General features: G+C 42.6%; 1 protein-coding gene; it reads left to right on the plus strand.

Moving 5' to 3' along the window:
- GSTUM_00003820001 (uncharacterized protein) overlaps nt 1-1,014 on the plus strand; it is a 1,953-nt gene extending 939 nt beyond the window's left edge. The window contains exons 4-6 of the mRNA XM_002835032.2: nt 1-15; nt 75-128; nt 182-1,014. The exon at nt 1-15 is cut by the window's left edge and continues 186 nt beyond it. Of these exons, the coding sequence (XP_002835078.1) occupies nt 1-15; nt 75-128; nt 182-763 (651 nt within the window). The 3' untranslated portion in view covers nt 764-1,014.
- The last annotated feature ends 18,306 nt before the right edge of the window (nt 1,015-19,320 follow it).

The following is a 19,320-nucleotide window of genomic DNA, read 5'->3' on the forward strand; positions in this document are numbered from 1 at the left end:
GATAAGATCGGGGCGGTGCCTGGTGGCATGCCTACTGCGTACCGGTCCGGTCCTCGATCTACGTTCTTTTGAAGAAATACTTTAAAGGAACCGACTACTACATCGACCTTGTCGAGCTTTTCCATGATGTGAGCAACCATTCCGCCGCTTTTTGATTCTGGGCAGCGCTAAGACTTTCTAGGTCACCTGGAAAACCGAACTTGGTCAGCTTGTGGACCTTCTTACATCCCCCGAAGGTAGTATTGACTTGAATCGCTTTAACTACGACAAGTACTACTTCATCGTTCGCTACAAGACCGCTTTCTACTCCTTTTACCTCCCAGTTGCTCTTGCCATGCACCAAGCCGGGATTGCCACGCCAGACAACCTGACTCGTGCTCGCGATGTTCTTATACCCCTCGGTGAATACTTCCAGGTTCAGGATGACTATCTTGATTGTTACGGTAACCCTGATTACATTGGTAAGATCGGCACTGATATCATGGATAACAAGTGTGGATGGTTGGTAAACAAGGCGCTTGAAATTGTGACTCCTGAACAGAGGAAACTTTTGGAGGACAACTATGGTCAGAAGAATGCGGCTGCGGAAAAGAAGGTCAAGGACCTTTATCTTGAGTTGAAGCTTGAAGATCATTATAGGAGTTACGAAGCAGAGAGTATCGCAATGGTTAAGGGGTTGATTGACAATGTGGACGAATCTCAGGGGTTGAAGAGGTCTGTGCTTGAAGGTTTCCTCAACAAGATTGCTGGAAGAGATAAATAGACTGTTTTGTAGTTCTGGGTGGATTGGTTAGAAGGTTGAGATATAGAAAGCTATTGACCTTGCTTGCTATCCCTTGCTCGGGCTCGGGGATATATATAGATATCTTTCTTAACCTCTTTATACGGTGCTACATTTTGTTGGATAGAAGTTTTGTAGTGCAAGAATTACAGGGGTTTAACCAATAAAACCTAACCCAATCGATAGGCGCTGGGTATGCCTACTGCTCGAGCCACCGGTAGTTATAATACAAAGTAAGCCAATGCAGCGATGTCGGCAGGGGCACACTAGTACTACCGGTAGTCGTGGGTGGTAAATACCGGCCGTTGGTCATAGTGCCTGCCAGTGATAACAGGTGAATGCGTAGAATCTACGGGGGGAACTGCTATGATATCATACCAAACGTCGGTATGTATTCTTGGAAACCTACGAATACCTACACAGACATACTCGCGGTAGGGGTAAAGTATTGTGGTATGCAGGGGGGGACAAATGTCTGCGAAAAATAATAAGTTCCAATTTATCCGCCTGGCTATTATTATACCAAGGTTGTGTTATTTTCATTTTTAGGTTTGGACTTATGGATGAAGGAAGGTTTGTTGTTTGTTCCAATACTTCACCCCTATGATATAGGTATGATATCATACTACGAGTAATCGCAGAGCACCCTTTACCCCACAAAACTTGATAGCAAAATGACGCTTAGCCAATATTCCTCTAGCTTACCAGTGGCTTGTCTCATGGGAATATTCCCTTCCTGAATGCCCCATGTTGACTCGAGAATGGATTTGTGGAGACTTCTACTGGGAGAGAGGCTCAAGAACTCGATTTTTTTATCAAGCAGACCCACTATTTATATAGCGAAATAGCAACATACCATAGCAGAAAGGCTTAAACCACGCAGAACGGAACGGAAGATTGAGAGAAAACCGAATTGCGTATCCTATCGGCTGATCGAAGAATGACAAAGAGGGGAAAGGGTGTGCGGGTAAGTCGAACTTGGACAAGAGACGCAGAAAGTATTATTTCGACACCGTCCTCTGATTGTTCACGAGTGATAGTTTATGCAAACGATCTATCCGGCTTGAACTCGCGATCTGTAAGCTATTGAAGATTAACGCTAAGTTACACACTAGCGAAACTTTAATAGGATTTTTCTCTCTCCTCATTTAGTAGCTGATCGAAGATGCCTTTGACTTTTTTTTCTTTTTCGAGCTACTCGAATAGAACGTATGTAGTAACAGTGACAGAGTGAACTGACCGAAGGTGGGTGACTGGGAAGCGCTATTGGTGTTACAGTAGAGTGTTGCTGAGGGTTTTGATTGAATGAAAATTTAACTAGTAAGCTCTGGGCATAGGGGGGAGCATGTCCGTCGGGAGCGCTTGTAAAAGATGCGCGATCAGATTCTTTTTTTAATAAAACAAAGAGCTCAATCAGTTCGCTGACGGTCCCACTTTTTAGTCAGTCCCATAGTATGATACTATATCTTGCTTTGGTAGATTGAAAATACTGTAGGTGGAAAGGTCCCATTTTTGAGACGAAAGTTATGGCTAACTTAACCTACTCTTTATTCCGCTGAAATTGTACTAGTTTTGACTAATTTTTGAATGCTATAAATCAGCGCTCCTCACAAACTGAAAAGATGCCGAGCCCGACTCGAGCCGACTTATTATTCCCTGAGCCGAGCCAGCTTGAGTATTTGCAAAGTTTTTCTTTTTCTTTTTTCATTTTCTCAATGTTTCTTTTCAAATCTCGCAGGGGGTAGTAAGATGGAAGGAGACGGGTCCAACCTTAGTATGATACTGAAAAAGTTGGCCGGGATTACGAGAAACTCGAGGATTGGGAAATTAAATTAGATGTGTAGGAGAAGAAATAGAAAGTTGAGGTCAATTGAGGAAGAAAAAAAATCATCCACGAAAATATGATACAGCCCACATTGATTTCTTGTTTCCCTCCTTTGTATTCTCCGCCTCGAATTTCATTTTCTCCCCTCAGGTCTACCGTATAGCCCTACCTTCAAACTTGCGAATCGAGTTATATCCTGTCTCTACTAAGGGCTTGTTTGGATGCAATAGCTCCGTTCCGTTGTCCTATATAAACACCACTCTTTTTGGCCTTTGTTCAACACTGACGAATTCCCGGTGACTTGAAGGGTTTTTTCAGTACCCTTAAAGTAGAAAGTACTTCCAGCACCTGAAGTATCAGAAGAGCTGATCTCGGGAGCACTCTGGGAAACACTGGCACACTGGCACTTTTCTGTCTTTGAGCGCTTCTCGCTAAGACCCTGTAGCCAATCCTTCATTGTACCAATAAGAGCCCGACTTGCTAAGATCTCCAGGCTGATAACTAGTAGGTGTGAAAGTACTGAGAAGTGAAGGAGTGGGTGGAGTTGAGATAAACGAATCTCTTGACTCCAATAGCCTGGGATCAATTTGACACTGAGAGGCGCTTGCCTCGTCTGTATGAGCCTGTGGCTATGGGAAATGGTCGCAAAACGGAACGGAACCATACCAACCAAACAGGTCCTAACAAATCCAGGCTCGAGGAGCTCTAGCCCATTCTATCACGAGCCAAGCCGGCTCGTGTCACAGACTAATATGGCTGTTATCATTCTCTTCTTTTACTTCCTTCTATATCTCCCCTAGTCTTAATCGTAAACGTTTTGTATGCCGGTGTTGGTTCTAGAGGGGACTTCTCCTCGAGTGTCGAGGTGTCAAAAATGGTATAAAGAGCTTTTCTTGACCAATATTACTGCTTAATTGGATTTATTTTTGTGATATGAGAAATTCTTTATACCTATAGTCCTACTCTGAGAGTGGGATGGTATCATACCATTAATTATAGGCAGTGGACTGCGGTTTATCGTGTATCGCTCGGGAGGGTTTAGTCAGATGCTGGTCGTTGAGCGTTCTCGTTATTGATATGATAGGGAGTTGGCCTATTTGGTACCGGTATTACCTACCACTTCCTTGAGTATATACAAGCACTATGGGTTGCGCTTCAGATTTCATCTTAACTCCTGTGACTAATAATCAAAATTCTTATAATACTTGTAATAGATCTAGGGAGGGGTGGTTGTAGAATAAGGTCATTTCAGCATCTCCTCTACCCTAAGTACTTGGAGTTAACTGTACAAATTAACCCTCGAAATGCCAGTCCCCACACGGCAACTATGTAGCTGGGGGCATGGCAGCTCCGTGTCACCACCACCACCCACTCATCCACACCCTCGCTCCTCATTCGCTCCTTCTCATTATTTATTCACTCTCCCCCATTCTTCATCTACTCCCTCCTATCCTTCATCTGCACCACCTTTCTTTATCCCCACCAACTGCTGCAGCGAACTGCCTTACTAAAATTTTGTGCAATAGTATCAGATCAGGCATCTTATTCTTACCTATATAGCCCATAGCTCGCAGCCACTTGAGGAGAAAAAAATTACTATGGACGACCGGCCCACAGACTTGTATGAGGGACAACTTATAAACAGGTCCCTGAACCAGAGCCCTGTGTTTACGAATGGGGGTGAAGGAGTTACCCACGACAATCTTGAATTAGTTATGGATAATTCAGATAACTGGTCTGTTCTGACACCGGGTGAGAAAAAAATAACAATTTAAGCAATTTAAAAAGGAATATTACTCTAATCATATAATCTAAACTCAGATCATTTCCGACAGGCAGCATCTCAAGCACGTGATCCGCATGCTTCTATGGATTTGGGCAGAGGGAATGCAAGTACTGCTGGGTCTTCATGCTTAGGAGGACACTCAGACGTTATACCTCACAACCAATATCCCCCTTTGTCGCCACAAGCTCATACAGGTGGGGTAAGCACCTCTCAGTGTCAAATTGATCCCAGGCTATTGGAGTCAAGAGATTCGTTTATCTCAACTCCACCCACTCCTTCACTTCTCAGCACTCTCACACCTACTAGTTATCAGCCTGGAGATCTTAGCAAGTCGGGCTCTTATTGGTACAATCAGGGATTAGCTGCGGGGGCCTTGGCGAGAAGCTCTCAAAAACAGCAAAGTGCTAGTGTTTCCCAGAGTGCTCCCGAGATTGGCTCTTCTGATACTTCAGGTGATGGAAGTACTTTCTACTTGAAGGATCCTGAAAAAACCCTTCAAGTTACTGGGAATTCGTCAGTGTTGAACAAAGGCCAAAAAGAGTGGCGCTTTGTTAATAAGGGTCCTGCGGATTTTGAGGTCCCTGGAAGGCGTCAACAATCTCCCACTCCAGCGGCCGCTTTTTCCTCCATTACTGGCCTTCTATCGCAATATAAACCTTATCCTTTTAATGGACCTCCAAATATCAGTCAATTGCTTGAAGTTGCAGGAAAGCACCTGCCTAAGGTACCAGCATCTTCTGGGCAACCACTGAATACAGCTGGCCATTTTTGGAGCTCTCCTGAAGGTCAAATAACTCAAGAGGACAGAAGGGCAATATACGAAACACCAGCGCCCAAATACAATCAAGGTTTTATTAGAATTCCGCGGGAGCATGAGGTAACGCTTCCGAATACCCAATCAGCTTCCCTGCCACTGGCACCCGGTGATTTCTCCCAAACTCCAGCCTACTGCCAATCCTCTTATAGCAGTCCACCTCAAGCAAATCCACTTATTCCTGACAGAGCTATTGGCGGCCAAGCTCAAGTACTCGGTAACCGCACAACTGATCGGTTGCGACTGAATACTGCTCCTGCTTATACTAGTACTGTTGGGACTGCACCTCAGGGCGCAACTACTATACGTCCGAGTACTGGTTTTAGTAGTAACAATAGCAATAGGATGGCTGATGTATTCACCCAGCAAAAGCTACCAATTGCAACACCTGCAGCCACTGAAAATAGCTCTATAACCGCTGCTCTACCTTTGTCGTCGATCCAGCGTGATACTAACACCAATCGCATACATGAGCCAACCTCGTGTATAAATTTCACCGCAAACAAGTTCGGCGTCACGGAGGGCAGTCCGAAGGTTCCGACAGGTGCTCAAAACCAAAATCGTCAACCATATAAACCTGCCTTTTCACAAACTCCTTACCCAACAGAGCTCCTTCAACGCAACCGGTATGTTCCAGAGGAGGTCCTGGCCATGACCCCTCGGTTTAATCCTTCCCCACTTTCCTCCAAGCAGCAGCAGGGTCCGGTAAGCGTTGGCAACAATCAAGCTCGAGTTTCTGAAGTACTCGAGGTCAATTCAGTGCAAGCCGTAACCACAGCCCTAGTTACAACTGGCACTGGACGCTCTGTTTCGGGGTCTGGATCTGGTAAGAGGAGGCGTGTAAGCCATGATTCCAATAGCTCATCTAGCCCACCTGCTGCCAAAAGGGCTCAACTCATGTCCCGGGATACTCGGGCTGAAACTTTAAGAATTGTCGCTCCGGTGTCGGTTGACTCCTACCCTATAAGCAACTCAGATAGTTCAGAGCGAGGCGCATCTGCATTAATTGAGGAAAGCACAGATAATCTGAACTCCTATTCCTCTATGGAATCAGAAAATGTGCAACCACCACCACAACCCCAGCCTGTCAGTAAGGCTTCCATGCCAGCTAGGCCTCCTCCCGCGCAGAATGTAGCGCCCTTTAAAGCACCGGTCCCGCTACCACCGCACCACCGCACCGACCCAGTCCTCCTCGCCAGGAACCTCAACATCCTCTCCAGACTCGCGTCCGTCCAAGATAGGATCCTCAAAAAGTTCGACCAGTACCAGCAAAAGTATGGCATGAGCCTATACGCGTTCTACATGTGTGGCGGCCAATCCCCCTCACTTATCCCGGATCTCAAAACCCTGGTTACGGAGCAGGACAATGCTGACATGCAACTTCAAGGCAAGTCCTTACTCGACGTTACCCATACCATGTCCGGAACCCTTTTGAAAGCGATCATGAATATGACGCCGGCGCAGGCGGAACCGCACTTCAAAGCGCTTATGTACTTTTGCAACTTTGCTCGTCCGGGAAAGCCGCTTATGGGTGTCGAGATGGTCGTTAATACCAGGTTGTTGGCAAGTCTACTTCTGGATGAGAAAGATGGTCTGGAAGCAGTTGAGAAGGCGAAGGCTGGTACTACAGCTGCTGATGCGGTCGCGCTTGATTAATGGAACCTTCTGGTTTGTGCTGTTCTCTCTTTTTTTACCCTAATACTTGTCAGTGCTAACAGTAACAGAATTTATCACGACAGTTCAGTACTATTAACCATTCTCAGAAAACATACCTAACCAAAAACAGTCATACCAAAAAAAATCACTTAAAAATAAAAGTTGGTCGGGGGGGTGGAAAAACCCCGGTGGAGTGAGAGTCTACTTTCAGCTTTTCTCTTCCCCCTTTTCTATCATGTACTATGGGGCAAGAAATTACTATTCTGCAAATAACGGAACGGGGCTCAATAAAACTTGTTCGAGTAATTGATCAGCCACATCATGTACAATTAATTAAATTTTCTCCAACTTCAAACAAATCTCCCCTTCGAGTAGCAGGCAGCGATGAAGTGATTCCTAATCATAATAGATCACTCGACAGGTTTTGGCTCCTCATTGCGTGTTCTCCAAATATATGGAAAGGTGTTTGATAACCTCGAGCAAGCAGATCGCCACTTGTGGCTTAAGGCTTAACGTATTATGCGAAATAGAGCACATTCGGAGCGAATTGTATTTCCTGCAGCAAGAAGAATAGTAGTGGAGTTTGACCATAATTGTTCTGTAAGTAATTCATTTGGCGAAGGGGGATGGACGGTGGACAACAGATTATTTATCTATCTATTTATTTATTTTTTGAAGGCCTGTGCGAGCTGCTCCAGACTCTCCTCTTTTCCTCCCTTATTACCGGCAGGCAAATACCAATAAAGGAGGTAAATCCACCAGTCCCAATCAGGACTCGACAGACAGACAGACGAGGAAGGTCGACCAAGCATCTCAAAGCTGCACAAAGAGACCCTCGAACCAACATTTCCTTTGTCGTCTGCTCGAGAAGTACAAGCTATGATTTTTATCCTTGTATTATATCCCCCCTCATCTCCTCTTTCCCGTGTTCGTCGTGCGGATCGGCGCTCTCTCATTGTCTATCATGAGATCGGTTTGTGAATATACTGCCGCCAGAGGTGAGTCTCATGTCCCTAGCGTGTTGGGACAGCAACTCCTATTAGGCCTCTGTTAGTTCTTATAGAATGGCCAGGTCTGGAAAGGGGTGGAGGGTGGGTCGAAAATTTCCATATTATTACCTCGTCTGCGAGTCGCGCTTAGCGACTAAGTTATGCGACAACGTCTATTATATTTTTCTAACACAAGTGCCAATAGTAAGTATTCGGTGTGATGTAGGAAAATTTCGCAATCGTCGCTGCTATCGGCCTCTAAGTTAGTACTTTCAGGACTCAGTTTCGAGAATATCAAGTTAGCTAGAGTATTAACTCGAGTAAGAGAAACGAGTGCCAGTAGGTTAATTTAAGGTGAAACATCACCCCATTGATGTCGCAATAGCACACATGGTCTGTGAAATATCAAATAAAATATGAGAAGATATTTGAAATTAGAAAACAGATATAAAATAGTTAAAAGAAAGAAAGAAGAAAACTATTTGTTCTCGGCTGGCTTGGTGCCCGGTTCCCCGGCCTCGTCGGGTCCGAACTTGTGGAGCTGTTGCCTGAATGGTCCTGCCTCATAGGAACGGTCTTTATTATCATCGCCCCCTTCTGAAGTCAATGATTCTAAATCATCCTCTCCTGTAGGCAAATAGAACATAGGCTGCTCTAGTCCATCAACTATTCAATCCTGTAAGTCTTCAGTAAGGGTATATATATCTGTATCCTTAAATGACATTTCAGAGTCTCAACTACTATCTATTGGCAAGGAAAGGCCAATTGCACAAAAAGATTGTATAATAACCTCTTGCCTCATTAGGGAAAACTACTCTCATGCTTTGCCAATAGTCCAGGTTATTATCACTCGGCATTATCTAATTTTTCTCTCTCCTGGCTAGTCTTTCTCCAGCAAGGCCTCTAGCTCAATTTCTTTTTTATCAGCCATCTCCTGTATATTGTTTTTTTTTTTTTTTTTTTTTCTTAGTTAACATAAAATTTAAAGTAAATAAAAATATTAAATATTAAATAAAGAAAAAAAAGTAAAGTTAAATTACCTTCAAAATGTCTTTAAATGGATGATTAATTGATATATCAAGTGGCTGTACTATACTATTACAGCCAGCTAGTATAACTAATAATAATACAAGAGAATGTACTTTAAGCATATCTAATACATATTCGGTTTTATGTCTACCAAAGATATTTAGAGCAAGCAGTCCCAGCTTCCCATCTAGAGCTGATACTAGCTGTCCCCTTATCTACTCTTTAATATTTTGAGAATTAGCATATACTATTAGGTTAAATTTTACTTTAACCTATTGGTCATATAGTGTAAAGAGACTCCATAAAGTACAATTACAGTTAGCCAAACCTATGCTCATACCAGAGTCAATAGACTACTGCAGTAGGAATGATGGTAGATCAGAGTCTACTGAGTAGAGGTACTATTGGTTAGGTATCTCAGTTGGACATGCTATGTCATACTAAGAAGTACATAGGTACTAGTAAGAAGCAGTGGTTATCCTACTAGATAGGGTAACCCAAGTAGTCAATTTGGAAGTTATCCTAAATTGCGCAATGAGTAAGTCCAGGTAGAGTTACGCAACTCTGTAGGATAACTCAGAGTACTGTTACCCTACCTTTGGACTAGAGTTACCCTGCCTTGGACCATGGGTCATCCTGCTATGGAGCCAAGCTACCCTACCTCAAAAGTAACTTATTATGCAGGACTTTGGGAAAAGTTTCTAGATTATTTGTCTCTCAAAACTCTATAGAGTGTTAGAATCTCATGCTGTGTAGATCACTACTACTGTTTGTATTGGGAATACCAGAATCTGATACCTAGGAATCACCCTAAGTTAGGTAACCCCACTCGGAATCAGAATTCTTGGTCTCCAACACTCCCCTCCAACCCCCTCATGGGGCCTGCACATCTTCATACGTATCAATCTCAATTGCGTCCTGTAACTATAATGTTACAGAATTGAAAGTATAAGGATAACACCATATACATCACTGCTGTCTATCCAACCGGATCCTGTTTGCTGGATATATGCGAGAAGACCCTCGGTTTGGTCTGAAAAGTAGAATGGAGTATATCCATCAACTACTCAGAGAGTTACTAGGCTTCAAAAATGTGATATGCGTGGTAGGAGCAGTAAGTAACAGGACATTTTCATAGAAAGAGATGGTATCAAATGGTAAAGGATTTCAACAAGAATCCAATACATTCGCACCTGCCCTATAATAATCAGAAGAGTCTAGAAATCTGTGGCATACTACCACAGAAGCTATTAGGCTCCACAGAGTGTTAAAACTGGGTCCAGAAATATGCCGTGGTTGCAGGAATAATTCTCAATACTAGAATGGTGATTGAAACCCTAGCACCAAGAGTAATTAAGAGTGGCTGATGGAGGGATTATCTATCAATCTGGTAGAATAGCTTCTGCAAATTAGTAGGAAGTATTCCAGAAGATATCTGTTCCTTGGATATGGAGTTATGGAGGTTTGAAGTTAGTTGATCTAAGAAGTTTGCACTTATGATTACCTTCGCAGATATAACCCACAGTTGAAACTGATTATTTTATCAATAATGGAGACAATTGGGGCCAATTCAGTTTGACTTAAGAACTAAGCCATAAGTCTAAAAACTCTGACAATCAGATAATTACTATTAGGAATAGCATGATTCCTAGTTAGCTATATTGCAATTACCGAAGAGGTTGTGGTGATTTTCAGGGTCTTTGGGTGTTCGCACCTTGAAGAATACCCAATGTTGTGAGTTATAATCAGAAGAGATACATAGTTGTATAATAGATAGTTGTAGTCAGTGAACACTTAAACATGGAATATAAATATCGAAGTACCTCCCAAGCTTTTAGACATTATCAAGCAATAAAGAAGAGACCTTAACAATATAATATTGTCTTCACAATTCTACTCTAATTGACCTACTTTACTTTACTCCTAGTAGTCATAAAGAGACAAGTGTAATCTGAGCTTTCTTAGACAATCTCTGTCTACAGAAAACAAATCTTGGTTGGCCTAGACAATTTTAAAGTCTATCAGGTTGTTCCGCCTAGTAGTATATTATTAGATCTCCTTGTTACCAAGGCTCTCTACCTATCTACCTACATCCTGCCACGCACAACATGGCAAGGACACCAAGTATTCTGCAGTATATCTTACTCAAACAAAAACTTACAAATATCCGGACTTCCTAGTCCACCTACAAGAAAAAAAAGCTCGCAAATGAGTAAAGAAGAGAAAGTAACCTCCTAAACAAATTACTTTAGGAGAACCAATAGATACTTTAAGAGATGATCACTCTACATCTTTCAGTCATTTGTCCTCTCTCCCTCCGGCTCTCCAGAAACCTATCAGAGGACTCATAGGCAAAGCTCGTAGTGTTCCTCTGTCCTCAAGAGCCCCCTCTCCCATTTCACCATCTACCATACCATATCCGAATACCCATGCAGCGGATCTTGCAAGACTTGCTACTAGGGTAGGAATTGTTATAAGTCAAATCTGGTAGGATATCTCAACCAGTATTGCTACTGCCAATATTCTCTTTAATACTCTATGTTAGGAATACAAGGATCTAATACCTAGGAACCACCCTAAGTAACGTAGCCCATCTCTCTGAATCGGAATCCATGATTTCCAACACCCCCATCCTGTCCCCTGATAGGGCCTACACATCACCATACAAATCAACCTCAGTTGCATGCTGTGACTATAATGCCACAGAATTGAATTTGTAAGAATAATACCGTATACATTACAGCTATCAATCCAATCAGATTCTGCTTGCAGGATAAATAACAGGAGACCTTCGGCTTGGCCTGAGAAGTGGAATGGAGTGAATCCGCCAACTGTCCAGGAGGTTACCAGGCTTCAAAGATGTGACATCTTTGGCATGGGCTATAAGTAACAGGACGTTTTCACACAAGGAGATGGTATCAAATGATAAAGGATTTCAACAAGAGACCAATACATTCGTACCCACTCTGCAATAACTAGAAGAGTCTAGAATTCTGAGAGACACTACTATAGAAGTCAATGAGCTTCATAGAGTGTTATAACCAGGTTTTGGAAAACATTGTAGCTGCAGGAATGACTCTCAATACTAGAATAGCGATTGGAACCCTGTTACCCAGAGTAATCAAAGGTTGCCCACCGAGGAATTATCTGTCAATCCGATGGAATAGCTTCCTGCAAATTAGTAGGAAGTCCTCCAGAAGATATCTGTCAGTTGGGTAGAGAGTTATGAAGGTTTGAAGTTAGGCGACCTTGAAAAGTTGCAACTACAACTACCTTTACAGATACAATCCGCAGATGAAACTGATCATTTCATCAATGACGGAGACAATTAGGGCCAACTTAGTTCAACTTGAGAACTAGGCCATAAGTCTAAAGACTCTGATAATCAGATAATTACTATTAGAAACAACATAGTTCTAAGTTAGTTATATTGTAATTACCGAAGAGGATGTGGTGATTTTCAGGGTTTCCAGGTATTCATACCTTAGAAGAATACCTGACTTTACAATTTATAGTCAGAGAAGTACTTAGTTGTATAATAGATAGATGTAGTCTGTGAACACTCAGACACAGAATATAAATATCGAAGTACCTTCTAAGCTTTGAGACATCATCAAGTAATGGAGAAGAGACCTTAACAATATAATATTGTCTTCATGATTCTATTTTACTTGACTTACTTTACTTTACTCTTAGTAGTCATACATGAAACAAGTGCAATTTGAGCCTTCCTAGACAATTTCCGTCTACAGAAATGAATCTTAGTTGGCCTAAACAACTCTGAAGTCTATTAGGTTGTCTCTGCCTAACACTCTATCAGCCGACTCACAGGCCAATACATGAGGGCAGATAGAAGTCTAGCAACGACTACTGGAAGAATAAGACATACATGACAGTGACATTACCATTATGTTATATCAGTATACAGTGGTGGAAGTAAACGTCTAAGAGATCCAAGAAAGAATCAACATGGAAATAGCTGCTAAACTAGCAGTACAAGATGTACGACAAGAGCATCATGAGGGGGTAACTACCCAACTGCAGCGATAAGCTCTCAAACAAGATCTCATCCTGGTACAAGTCTTTCAGCAATTCTGGGTACATCAGATCTAACAAAACTACGCATTACAAACATTGATATCTAATTTGGCTACCAATCAAGAACAGGAAGCAGAATCCTATGATGACTTTACCTGTACTATTCAAAGGGATCAATACTGAGTCTCCAATCTCTTGGCCATAATACTGGACAAAGTTAAAGTACTAGATAGTGGACAACCAAGTGGTTGACATACTATATTGGAGTCAGTCACAGAAGAATGGAAAGATATTGCAGAAAGAGAAGAACCCGAAGAGGCCCCTACCCAAAATAAGGGAAAACAAAGGGAAGGAGAACCCCCAACCCCAATAATACCAGGTGGCGACCCGGATAATGTGAGTGATGATGCAGATGGTGAAGAAAATAGAGCAAAGCTTGGAGAAGTACCATCTGGATTTAAACAGAGACTAACCCTTAAGTAACATAGAACAGCCGATGTGCTCATAGAAGCATTGGCTTAAACTGTTAAGTGGCCGGCAGACCTGTCTCCATTTTTCGAAGTAAAGACCTGTCAATACATCTACTATTAGTTAACCCAATGTGTGGATTACTTCGAATGCAATCCCAGAATTTGGCATGATGATAGAGAACGTACCATCTATGTCCTAGGAAAGATAAAAGGGAATCAGGTCAGTCTGATAGTAGTATAGTATTAGCATGCAATAGATGGCCTCCGTAGCGAGGAACAAGACTCAGAACTGTGCTCATAGACTCACTTTGAATACGAATTCACCCATCAGTATACTGCTCTTAAAGAGGGATGTAAAACTATAGGAGACATAGAATTAGTCAAGTATAAAAATAATATTCAGGCTTTTATTCCACCAGATTGACAAATATTTCCTTGGTCAGCAATCCTTGGTTGCTCTGGGTAACAGGATTTCAATCACTATTGTAGTATCGGAAGTTGTCCTCGTAACTACAATGTATTCCAAAACCTAGTTGCAACACTCCGTGAAGTCTAATGACTTCTATTGTAGTATTCCTCGGAGTTCTAGACTCTTCTAGATATTCCAGGATGGATGTGAATGTATTGGTCTCTTGCTGAAATCCTTTACCATTCAATATCATCTCTTTATGCAGAAATGTCCCATTACTTATTGCCTATGCCAAAGGTATTATATCTTTGAAGCCTAGTAACTTTCTGAGTAGTTGACAGATTTACTCTGTTTCACTTCTCAGATCTAGCTGAGGGTCCCCTCTCATATATCTCATGAACAGGATTTGGTTGGACAGACGGCGGTGACCTATAAGGTGTTATTCTGATGCCTTCAATTCTGTGGTATTATAGTCACAGGATGCAACTGAGATTGATATGTATAATGACATATGGGCCTGTAAGGGGGCTAGAGGAGGGTGTTGGAGACCAGAAATTCTGATTCCAGGTGAGGTTATCCTACTTAGGGTGACTCCTGGGTATCGGATCCTGGTATTCCTAACAGGTAGGACCCGAAACAGGAAATAGCCTTTTAGGAGCTTAAGAGAAGGTTCACTTCAGCCCCAATTTTATACCATTTCTTCCTAAAAAGAAAAACAGTAGTGGAAACGGATGCTAATGATTTTACTTCAGGTTGCATTCTTTCTCAGTTTGTGGAAAAAAGACTACATCCTGTAGCTTTCTACTCCTACAAACTAAATTCTGCAGAGCAAAATTTTGAGATTTACAATAAGGAGCTATTAGCGATATTGGAGGTATTCAAAGAATGGTACCAATACCTAGTTAGAACCAAAAACCCAATAACTGTATATACTGATTACCAAAATCTCCAATATTCCACACCTCGAAGGTCTGAAGTAGGCGCTAAATTCATTGGGGACAGAAGTTAGTTGATTATAATTTCAAGATTATTTACCACCTAGGTACAAGAGAAGGCAAATCTGACACATGTAGTCGATTGCTAGAGTACCATTCTGAGGAGAGAGCAGCACATTGTAAGCAAGCGATATTGAAGACAGAACATTTCCAAACCAGTAGTGTAATGAGAATTGAAGAAGAGGAAATTCAAGTATGTCTAATAGCAGGTGGCACAGCAGATAATATAAGCACAGATGACATACAGAAAACAGCAAATTGGAATGACTTGGACTCCATAATTCAGGTAAAATGGTTAGACACAAGAGCAAGGTTACCAACTAAAGATTCAAGGATGGTAGCAAGCCATGATCTCTATGCTATGCAGGAAGATATAGTTCCACCACAGGGATAGTTAATTATTAGAACTGATATTGCAAGTGGGTTACTGGTTGGAACTTATGAAAGAATTGCTCACAGAAGTGGGCTAACAGTTTAAAGTGGTATCTCTACTAGTGCCGGCATATTCGATACAGATTATACTAGCTAACCCAAAGTGTTACTATTCAATCATCAAGACGCTGACTGTCACATCAAAGCCAGTCATTGAATTGTCCAGCTAGTGATAGAAAAAATTAATACTGCAGATATGAGGGATATAGATAACCTGGAGAATACTGAAAGAGGTATAGTGAGATTCAGCAATACAGATATCGCAATAAGAGCTATAACTATCAGAGAATTGGAACTGGTAGTTAGCCTACTACATGCATCAATAGACCAGAATACACACTGGTATGATGCAACCGAAGTACCTGAACAAACCCTCATGACTAGCACTATACTAGCCTGCAAGGAATTATAGAAATTCAATCTGGAATTCTTGGAGCAAATCCTAAAAGCCATTCCAGGGAACAGAGAATGGCTTAAAAGAAAGAATGAGTTAGAGAAATTAGTTTTTTTTTTATTTTTCTTGGCAAAATACAACTGAATTACATAAGCATAAACAGTAGCATTACGGTTGTGATCACATCCAAAAGTGTCACACTTTTCGTGAGAAAATAGGCCCTAGCTCTTGTCTTCCGGAACCATACACCAAGTATTAAACACTATGGAAATAACTCTGTCTATATTTTTATTGTATTTTTAGCTTTATTTTTGGTAGTGCAATTGGTTAATTGAAGTCACAACTGAATTACATGGTGAAGGTGCGGGTGGGGTTAGTGTACAGACTTATTGATCATAGCTTTACATAATACCGGACAATACAAGTTGAGAATTTTGTAATAAAAACCTCTCAAGACCAAAAAACAAGTTCCTTAACAAAAACCAAAAAAAGAAAAGTCTTATTTTCTCCTATGTCAGTAGGGACTGTTCCAATAATATTTACCTAAAAAAGTATGTCAGCAAATTATGGCTGTACCAACTGGTCTGAGTGGTAAAGTACTTCCCACCAAGGCGATTTCCCTGGACACATCAGAGAAGGCTGTCGGATTCCAAATTTCACACAAAAGATGCAAACCTCTATATGCCATAACCGTGGGATTATCTACTCCTATCTTGTTGTCGTAGAGTTTGGGACAAACCGGTAAAGATGTCTGATAAGATGCAGAGTTTATTACTGGTTCTAGGTTTATCCATTACTACTCGCACTGTGATTCTCGGTTGAGGGGAAGGCGTTCTTTTCGGGTAATGGCAGGGAGATAATGATCGACCCCAGACGGAGGAAAGGCCAGTTCTCTGGTAGCCTTGAAGTTGTTTCTGTTAGTCTCTCTAGGGGTTATCGTTCTCACCTCTTTGATCACAACAACCAGTAGTAGGCCTCCGAGAAGTTTGCAGAATTGTTCAGGGCAAGTAGTAGATGAAAATTGATGATGCCCGTGATGTGGGGACAATGGAAATTCACAGGTAAAACGATCCCTCAACTCAGAACTGAAAGCCTCTCATAAACTCAGAGACTTTCCGCTGCTGTTCAGAGGTGTTCTCTTCTTCGTTCTATTTCTCTCGGGAATCCCCTGAACTACATATAAGGGTAGTCCCCTTACCCATAGTTTTCTGAGTACTGACGACAATATCTCACAGCTATATACTGACAACACGTAACCACCACTCTCTGTCCATCCTCACACCTAACAGTACGATACCGTTCCGCATATCTGTAATCAGAACTTCGGGCGCGTTGTTTCAATGTGGCGAAGACATCATACCTCCGGCTACGTGCCGCACTACTCTAACCAGGAACTATTTGGAGTCGTACTGTAGTGCATGATGCAAAAAAGCACGTCTTGGTTGTCTCAATCGTTATGATACAACAATTATGTTCGAGTGAGACTTCATGACGAGTGTATGTACTGCATGATACCTATGTGGGAAGAATGTGGAGGGATTTGCGAGAAAGACGTTTTGGTCCTTGAAACATGTCAGGTTACCGCTGCCAACAAGCAGGGCCACCCCCCCCCCCGCGAAAATCATTTACCTAGGGCAAGCCTGGTACGAGCACTTTTCAAGTCCCAATCTCTTGAATTAGGGTCATATACCTAAAGCTTGTCTTAAAATGGCAATCTTTCAACCGCGCCTCAGTCTCTCTTCCTCCCTCAAACTTCACAGCTCGAACGACTTGAATCTCCAATCCAAGCTATCATAATAAAATTCACTTGGAAGTCCTCTTTCTTTTTTCCACAGCCGCTACTTTACACTTTGGGACTTCTATCATACTACACCCAGCAAAAAAAAAAAAAAAACATAATTCCCCCCTCAAGTAAACAATCCACTTTCCAAAAACATGTCCACCGAAAAAACTCAGATAGCAGGCTACAAACACCGAGTCCTCGAATCTGTGTTGACAAGGGCCTACAACACCGCGGCCTCCTACCGCCGCCGCATCAACGAGACCTCCGCCTCCCTCGTGTGCAAGCTCAACGCGGTCAGGACCCACAACCAGTGGGAGGAAAATCACGGAGTAGGCAGGAGCACCATGCTGGACTATATCCTCTGCATCGGGGACTGCGCGAACGAGCTTCTAAAGTTGGACACGACTCATCACTCTAAGGAGTCGAGAGCGCTACAAGCCAAGGGGGAGAGTTTGATGCAGGGCCCGCTCCGGTTCATCTCTGAGGGACTCGACGGTGGGGTTCTGGGCTTTCGGGATTGGGAGGACGATACCCTGAGGCTCTTGGACAAGCTTGCTGCTGAAGCGGAGGAGTTGAGGGAATACTTGGTTGAGCTTGCCGAGCAGGCTCAGGCTGTTGGGGTTGAGATCACCTGGTGGGGGGATCCCCTAGACAATGAGGCTAAGGTTGAGCATTTGGAGGAGGGGGAGATTTTGGAGCTTTGATTTCCTTTTTCTTTTTCTTCCTTTGGAGGTTTATCTTGGTGGTGGTAGTCCTGTTTTTTGGTGGTGAAAATTCCTTCTCTCATTTTAATTTCCCCTCAACTTTCTCTCCTTATCGTAATACCTCGGACCCATAATGAGATCTAGCCGTTACATTTAAATAGCCCTATCATACAAACTTTATATCATACAACTAGCTAGCTTAAAAAACTTACGATATCATACTCATCTCCTCATGGCACTTACCCCCATCACCACAGCAAATTTAGCTGAACCGCACCTCCCTTTATATCCAAGAATCGCCAGCAAAAATCGTTCTTATAACCTACCCTAAATCCTCTCCAGCATAAACCCAACTTAAACATCCCCACTCCATCTACGATACTAAAACGGATGTGCAGCGCCGCAACCACCCACCCGGGAAAATTAATAACAAGATCCAAGGATAATCTACTACCACTTCCATGAGGGAAGACTCCAAAAGAACATCCAGTGTGAGCAGTATCATACAGTATACCACTTACCAGAAGCTTCTCCCCCTGAAGAAAACGGTTACCCCCCCACCGAAACCCCTTGATCGTTCATTCATTCACCTCGATAGTTGAGCCAGTAAATACTCCCACCAGCCAATACGAACCTAGTATATTTAAGGAGACAAAACTGGAGCACCTTCTGATCCTGCAAGACCCAACTGTTCTCATTAAAATTGAAAGTACATTAAAAAAAAGACTACCCCCGGGGTGGCTTTTTTGATCTTTTTTTCCTTACTGCCCAACAAGTAGGAGGCACAGCACATCGAAATGGCCCCCCCGACCCTGCGAAGCTCAAATACCCACTTGGGGCGTTGTAAAAATCGGGGGGGGGATCGTATATCACACACCGTGTATTCCACACACACGCCCATCTTTCTCCATAATCCGAAGCCCACCATAACAGACCCCCTTACAGTACGGCGGTAACTCTCACTACCCCTTTTGGACTTGAGTGAGAAGTTGTGATCGGGGAACACTTCCTCGCTCCCCCCCCCCCCCCCTACTACCCCCAGGATCAATTCGATGGCTAGTGTGAGTTCGAAACGTAAGGTGAGCAAAAAAAAAATCAAAATTAAAATAACGGAGGCAAAATTCTATACTGTACCCAGTGCTCCCAGTCGTCCCGTCCGACTATCATACCGCCGACCAAAAATTGGTCAATGCACCCAATGCCACCCAGTAAGAC

Source organism: Tuber melanosporum, assembly GCF_000151645.1.
Source record: "Tuber melanosporum whole genome shotgun sequence assembly, scaffold_1, strain Mel28".
Taxonomy (NCBI): Eukaryota; Fungi; Ascomycota; class Pezizomycetes; order Pezizales; family Tuberaceae; genus Tuber; species Tuber melanosporum.